The sequence below is a fragment of the Ascaphus truei genome, chromosome 7 (genome assembly GCF_040206685.1).
Source record: "Ascaphus truei isolate aAscTru1 chromosome 7, aAscTru1.hap1, whole genome shotgun sequence".
Lineage (NCBI taxonomy): Eukaryota > Metazoa > Chordata > Amphibia > Anura > Ascaphidae > Ascaphus > Ascaphus truei.
In genome coordinates, this window is record NC_134489.1 from 21,629,928 (window position 1) to 21,638,406 (window position 8,479).

Here is an 8,479-nt window from a genome sequence, read left to right on the forward strand (position 1 = left end):
CACATTTAACACCAAATACACACTTTGATGTGTTCTTTACGGTACTGAAGATGGCATGTCAATGTTTGCAATTTATATATTGTTCCTTTGCATTATAGGTATATTTGCAGTATGACTGATCATGGTATGTATATTTGCTGACATCTCTCATAAGATGTGGCTACCTCAATCTTCCTATAATTATTGGAACTAAAAACCCAACATATTGGTTTAAACACAAATGTTACATATATGTACTTTCTGTATCATGTATATGCATTTAGCTACTCTTGAGCTTTCATGTGCATTGTATTACAAAATGATTACTCACATTTCATCACATTTTATGTATGTTTCCTTATAATTTCCATTAATGTAATATAGAGGTGGTTGGAGAAAAGGGGATAACTGTACTTATTTGTTTACTTACGGGATCACATTCATCACTAGCATAGACACACTTTTTAAGACAACTGTTTGTGTCTCTATCAATTGGTGTAGGATCCATGTATAACACCGACAAATGATAACACCAGCTTTATTATGGTAGCTTATATCATCATATTGACTATACTATGTATTTCTAAACGATTAATAAACACAGTAAACTATAGTTAGTTAGGTTAATGAAATATACACAGAAACGTACTTCATAACATGATGGTGATGTCATATTCAGAACATCATGCATTGGAGGGGACCATAACATCTGGCCAGTAACATTATTTGCTACAGTCCCAAACCATTTTATCTACATACCCATGTAACAAGAGATTTTAAAAATAAATGGCTACTTGGTTGTAAGTGTCCTTTACATTGGGAGAAGGAGTGGCTCACTGAGTAAAGACACACACTGGCACTGATAGTTTGAAGCAGGGGAGTCTGGTTCAATTCCCGGTGTGGGCTCCTTGTGACGTTGGCCAAGTCACTTTATCTCCCTGTGCCTCATGCGGCAAAAAAACATTTGTACGTTCCACGGGCCAGGGACCTCAGGCTGAAACATGTGTCTGTAAATCGCTGCGTACAACTAGCAGCCCTATACATGAACATGCTCATATTATTATTATTATTGTTACATAGTTTCGACAGTCATACGTTCCATTACATATTAGAATACACAAATGTGTTAGCAGAGTGGGAATGGTTGTTATATATAAAACACACCATGTCATAAAATGTTAGTAGTCATTAAAGAACACTCAATAAAAATTCATGAGGCACTCTTTTGCAACATCATTATGTTAATTAAGTGCTTATGCAATATAGGCATAAGGGTATCACATTTTTAATTGTTTGTTAATAAGCGCTGCAAGCAATATAAAATTAGTTCCATATGTAGTATAGTAGTCGGTGGCTCCTCCTCACAATCATCTCATATAAAGGTAGACTCTTCTGAAATCATACATTGATCCGATTGTATCTTCCCCGACATCTCTGAAATACAGCAAACACATGATGGTCAAAGATGGCACCTTACTAGATATGCATCCGTGACAACGCGTTACGCAGCTCTATATGATTGTGTAGATACACACGTCACTCACTTATATGTTAGAAGTAAAACTGTTCATCAGTATGTAATGTTTCTTTAAATTTGTAGCAGGCATAACTATGTATAAGAAGTGAACGTTGCCTGTATACTGAAAGATGTGCGCGCACATCTTTGTGTGCGCACGCACTTCACGCTTGGCTCCACTAACTGTTAGCGCATGCGCAAAACAAAGCGTACGTTGTGCGTTCAATACATGTTGAAAATACCAGTAAACATAACATCTTTATTTCAAATACAATGAAGACGAAACTACATTCGTTATAAACGAGTACATCTGTATTCTTTTTAAACAGACGTGTTTGAACAGAAAGCACGGCCGATAACACAATGCGCAAATGCAATACGTGTGACGTCATGTTAAGCCAGCGTGAAACGCACGCTAACACTCCTCCCACTCAATTAACATTCGGCTAACGCCCAGGGTACGCCTACAAACACTGAGCCGCACGCATCACACACTGCAGTTACCGTTACTATAACAAAACATGACAGCCAATAGGCTTTGAGGCGCGCACGTCGCTTGGGGGCGGGACTTACATCAGTAATCCTTTTTAAGGACGCCTTGGCCCATGACAAGGGTCCCACGTCATACGTGGTGGACCCGGTTTTCAATGTTGTAGATGTTGCATGATAACAAAACAGGTATGTGTTAGAGTAATGGAAAAATGTTGCTAATATGTTTAAAGGGATAGGAAAGTACGTATATTTATTCCGTCAGCAATGTGTACTACTCTTTCAGGTTCTACTATATTGTATTAGGAAACAATTTGTTTGTGATCGCTACATGTTATGCAGTCTGCAATGTTACGCTGTATCCACGCATTGAAAGTGAAAATGGTGGTTACAAAAAAAAAAAAAATTTAAACGCAGAGTCAACGCATAACGATTGTTATATTTACCATTCTTCTAGAATTAACTCTTCGCCTGGCTGCAACTGGTCGCTCCAGAAATGCAAGGCATTTTCATCCACGCTTAACCCAACCGCTGAATCCAGTATGGCACATATCTCCTCCAGGATGCGCTCATAGGAATCGCCACTGCTTTCTTCAAATAATTGGTCGGGAGGTAGGTTCATTTCTTCGGGTTCCCATTCCAATGCATTTTCAGCTGAAAGGCTTGGTACATAATCATAGTACTTTTGTTCTTGTACAATGTGGGTTTCAGGAATGGAGGCTGCAGATATTGCAGCACGTATCGATTCAAACGGATCAGTAGTAGCGGATACATTGCTATTGCCATTAGGAATAAATATGCCTTTCACGACAATATAAGTGCCGTCTTTCAGGAGAAATTGTTTTTCCGGGGCAATCTTCCAGAAACCATAGGTGTGTTGTAGCTTATCCTGGTCACGTTCAAAAAAGTCATTACTTGATAAAGTGAATCTTATTGAGGAATTAAAATTCCGTGCATGCTTACGGTCTTGGTAATAAGGATATTTTGCTCGAATGAAATCATCGATTTGGCGTGTGCTTGCTTTCTGTCCGCGACTGTTCAAGATGGCTTCACAGATCATGTACTTATACCCTAAAAGGGGATTAATATTGTTAACGAATTCATCAGCCATGTCTGAGTAGCACAAAAGCTGTGTGCAGGTCTGTGTTATTTGCTCATCAAAATGAATGTGCTGAATGGCTAACAAACTCCTGTTTTTCCTTGTCAAGGTCAACAAAACTAACTACTTTGACTCCTTATTTCAAACGCCAATTGGATTTGTTTGTCTAATTGGGTTAACAGTTGTGGTTCGTGATATGGGACTGTGGGAGAAACATTTCTCCTTCTTTTATCTCGTTTGTGAAAAACATCCCTAGACTTTGAATGCGTTCACATAGTGTTTTTTTGAAAACTAACAAAGACCAGTGTGTGAAAATATTTCTTAGCCAGGCATATCAGTAAAAACACACCTGCAAAAAGAAATGTTTTTTCCCCGCTTACATTTCTGTGTGTATGTGAAAGTCTGGTTAACTCCCTGTCTGCATGAGTTTAAATACGTGTGTATATATATATATATATATATAAATATATCTCTTATAAAAATATATATATATTTATATATTATATATTTTTTTTTTTTATATTGCAGGAGTACACACAACATTGATGGCATTAAGTATACCTTGTATGAAACCTATTTAAATGGTGAGAAACATGATTGAATTAAGTAATAAACATTTGTTTAAGCACAATACTGTTAGAGTCTCATACTTAGGATATTTCTCAAACATTAGGCCTGTATTATTAAAATAGTGTTTTCACAAGGAAGCATGAAGTGTATTAGTTTGTGTATACCAGTTTATATAGTACTATATATATATATATATATATATATATATATATATATATATATATATATATGTATGTATATATATATATATATATATATATATATATATATATATATATATATATACATATATACATATATACATATATATACACATATACATATATATATACACATATATATATACATACACATATATATATACATACACATATATATATACACACTCACACACTCACACTCACACTCACTCAGTGTGTGTGTGTGTGTGTGTGTGTATATATATTATTATACATTCTGAGATGTTATAGAAACGAACACACAACTGATTAAAGGACAAAATTACAATGGCCAAGCAAGGCAAAGGTAAGTAATAATTTACACATAATCCTGCTGTACACGTACAAGAAAGATGTTTGCACTTACTTAGGTGTTTTTATAATTGCATGTGACTAATATGCATATGCAATTCTTACATCAATTAACACACCCAAATGCAATGTTTTGCTGCAAAGTCAATGGCAGCTTCTCTAAACTTAGCAACTGGCTCCTGGTGGACCATTACTGAACAGACGATTACAACATAAATATTTATAACACAATTAATTATGAGTGTTAACATTTCCAAAACTTCACGTGTACAAGAACATAGTTGAAAGTTTGGAAACAACACAGTCTTCAGCATACATACAATAGTAATTAGATAATCTGAAGTCAACAAAACAAGGCCAAAGACATATTTTCTGAATTATAACATTTATTTTTTTTGTTCCTTTTGCGAGCGAGTAACAGGCCTGCTTGTTGTCTCTTGAATTTTCCTTTTTCTTTTGCCACCAACTTTAGGCACAACAGAGCCACTTTGAGTGGCCTCTGGCACTTCACGGGCAGGGCTTGTGGCCAGTGACTGTTCACCTACGGGGCTTGTGGCCAGTGACTCACCTACAGGGCTTGTGGCCAGTGACTCACCTACAGGGCTTTTGGGCAGTGATTCACCTACAGGGCTTTTGGGCAGCGATTCACCTACAGGGCTTTTGGGCAGCGATTCACCTACAGGGCTTTTGGGCAGCGACTCACCTACAGGGCTTTTGGGCAGCGATTCACCTACAGGGCTTTTGGGCAGCGACTCACCTACAGGGCTTTTGGGTAGTGACTGTTCACGGACAGGGCTTGTGCCCAGTGACACATGTGAGCAAGTTGGTAGACACTGCACAAGTGATGGTTGGTCTGTTTCATGTGTGTCTTGTTTTGTTTTTGTCGCCTCCTTTGTAGGTGTCTGCTGCTGAATTTCTACAGATGGCAGCGGTAGGATGTCATCAGGAACCTGCACAGCAATGTCTGCTACTTGACCGGTAACATTTGGGCCTGGTGAATGAATATCAGATGAATGTGGTGAAAACTGACCTGCATGAACAGATCCTGGCTGGGAGGTGTTGAATTGTGGTACATTAGTCATTCTCCAGTAATTAGCTTGTGTTTGCTGAACAACTAATGCTTCGAATGAGGTGTTGATTTTTTGCAACTGTTTAGGCACTTCAATGAAGACTCTGTGGAGATGTGCCAATTGTGATACTGTTTCTTCCTGCAGTCCAATCATCCTTTCCAGCACTGTCATCATGTCTGAATGGCGACGATTTTCTGCGTCCACTATTTTTCCCTCTGAAGCTACAATTGCATCGTATGTGGAAGTTGATGGACGATTTGGCGGTACAACAGTTTCTATTGGCACCTCTTCATGGTCACATGATTGTATTTCAGTCTCTTCTGTGGCGTCATCCTCATCATACTCATCATCCTCATCACCATGATGTTCTAAAAAGAAATGTACACATTATTAAATGGCATGTTAATGTATGCTGTGTTACTATGTAATTGTACTGTGTCCTAAGTAACACCTAACATGTTAGCATACGTTTTATAACCTCATTAAAAACTACCTTGACTTACGAATAATGTTTGGACTCAGTATGAAATATGAATGAATGAAAAGTTGCTCTAAACTCAGAAGTCCTACATGATAATTAACATCACTAACACAATACATGTTGCCTTACACTTAATTTTCACTGACACTAAGTAATCCTATTTAAAGAATATGTGCAAAACAAATAATGCACATGACAACATAACATATAGAAGAGCACATATTATATGGCCAGCAAATGATACACTCACCTTCTAGTAGTGTTGAGCTGGCTGACCCAGGTGAAGACACTTGTTCCATCTCAGGTGACACATGTCCTCCAGGGGCAACTATATATAACAATAACATAAGTTTTACATTTACATGTGTAAATATTGAACAAACACTTATTGTATGTTCTGTATTTATGATTAACTAACAACATCAGTTCCTTTACCGAAAATGTGTGTGAAAGTGAACATAAATAGTTGTAATAACACTGTACATGCCTGTGTACTTAGAATTTTTGAGTTCCCTAACATACAACATACTATGTTTCTGCAGTAATGCGTGAGGATAAATAGATTAAATGAGTACATAAAAATCATATGTTGTGTAGTGATATCAGTATCATAATGTACATAACTATCATGAGATGACCATTCACAATGGTTATCATGAAGGTGGTCATATTGCAAAAAGTGTTGTTTTTGGTAGAGGATATGTGTGGTACATTAATCGAAGATGTGGCACACCTGAATGTGGCTGTGACTCAACAAGACAACACATGCAGTGTGTGATAATGTGTCTTTCATAGTAGTTCAACTATAGATATGAGTGAACTAATGTGTGACGTACGCTTTGATAAGTAATGAGTTGTTGGGGCATTTAGTAGCTAGAGTTAAGCTTTCAAATGAGTGTGATTAACTTCAGTTGTGCTATTCAGGTTGTAAGAAAGGTATTCCCTTCCCCAAAAAGCCTAATCAGCCACACCTTTCAATGACTTGAAACAGGTGCAAATGGTGTGAACTAAGTTGACCGTGAAATGAGGCTGTAATTAGTGTGTGTGCTGAACCCCACCCCCTCTGTTGAAGTGTATGCTGTGATGAGATATTAATTGCAGCTGCTTTAACACAATGGTAGATGAGCTAAGTAGTCATCTGCAGTGTTTAAGTTATGAAAACAATGACATAACATATGATACGTGTGCCTCATTATGCTGTCTGTATATGACATAAAGCAAAAATGGACCTTTTCATAAGCAACTATAGATGTGTTAGTGCCAGTGATGTTTGTAGGCCGTTACATGCAATTTCTTTGATGCATGCTTAAAATAGGCAGAAATGTCATGTTTGTCGGAGTAAAATCAATAAAATACACAATAATATGATACATATTTCTGTTCTGTACCTGTAGCTACTAATAATTTCTCATGAACATGTGTTACACATGTGTACTACCCTGTTGTTCCCCATCTTCGCCCACCATCAATTGCTTCCACTGCAGCTATGCATTTTGGGAATTCACATGTAAATGAGCACGCAATGGCACGTGCTATATTAGTTACTGCTTTTAGTAGGACTACTACATATATGTCTATTTTGAGATATATATATACAGAATCAGACATATACATATATAGATGCAGGTATGCTTATATTGTGAAGACAGTATAAAAAGCAGTGTAAATATGCAAAATAACTGTAAGCAACGACACGCCTAGTACAGTAATATTTATCACCTGCTGGAAATTGTGACGGATAAATTCCAATGTCACGGTCACCAGCCAAGCCTTCCACGACGACGGTAAGTAATTTTGGCCGAAGCAGCTCCTCCAATGGAGTCAATATGAGACGTTGTGGTGTGGGCCCACCTCCAGTGCCAGTAGCATGCACGCGTTGGTCTTGTATTTTCTTTTTCAATTTGGACCTAATATCATCAAATCTTTTCCGACAATGATACTTGTCCCTGACACTATTCCCACAGGCATTGACACCAATGACTATTGTGTCCCACATTTCTTTTTTGCTTGCTGCACTTGTCCGCCCTTGAAAAACATATAAAAGATATGAGGTAAATTAATAATAATATAAGCACCAGTTTCCTACACTGCTAGCTGTTCCAAGAGATAGCAAACATGCTGTTTTATGTGTAATATGTGAAGCACATGAGCATTCACTACTAAACCTATACATGTAAGCAAGGTTGCATTCATATTGTATGCAGTTCTGGCAAATTGACCGCCTGTGTTTATTTGTCCTTGTAAGGCATGATAAAAAGCTGTGTTTCCACACTAATGAACATAGAAAGATATTGTGTACCCATATTTGCATATGAACAAAACTCAGATGACCTAGGATCACATGTATTTGAATAATAAATGTAAAGTTACACTTACCTACTAAATGTCCATAGAGACAGTCATAGTGCTCCAGAATGCCAGTGACAAGAGCCCTATTTTCCTGGTCATTGAAGCGAGGATTACGTGGCTTCTCCACACGTTTTTTCCGAGCAGGTTTAGGGTCAGAGCTTGGCTGGTGCTGACTGGACTCTCCTTCTTCCAATGGAAGAGCCTCCAAAAGCTGGCCACCAGCAAGCACGCCACCACCAGACACCCCATCAGCAACTGCGCCACCAGCAGCACTCCCAGCACCAGCACTCCCACTCCTAGCACCAGCACTCACACTCCTAGCACCAGCACTCACACTCCTAGCACCAGCACTCACACTCCTAGCACCAGCACTCCCAGCACCAGCACTCCCACTCA

The 8,479-nt window shown here is 38.1% G+C and overlaps 1 protein-coding gene across 1 annotated transcript; it reads right to left on the reverse strand.

The window, feature by feature from the left end:
- Positions 1-4,569: 4,569 nt before the first annotated feature.
- On the reverse strand, positions 4,570-7,554 carry LOC142499917 (uncharacterized). The gene is made up of 3 exons (XM_075609972.1): positions 7,454-7,554; positions 5,985-6,062; positions 4,570-5,621 (listed from the first exon to the last, which is right to left on the reverse strand). Exons 2-3 carry the CDS (start codon positions 6,031-6,033, stop codon positions 4,570-4,572), a joined length of 1,101 nt encoding a protein of 366 aa, XP_075466087.1. The 5' UTR covers positions 6,034-6,062; positions 7,454-7,554.
- Positions 7,555-8,479: the final 925 nt, after the last annotated feature.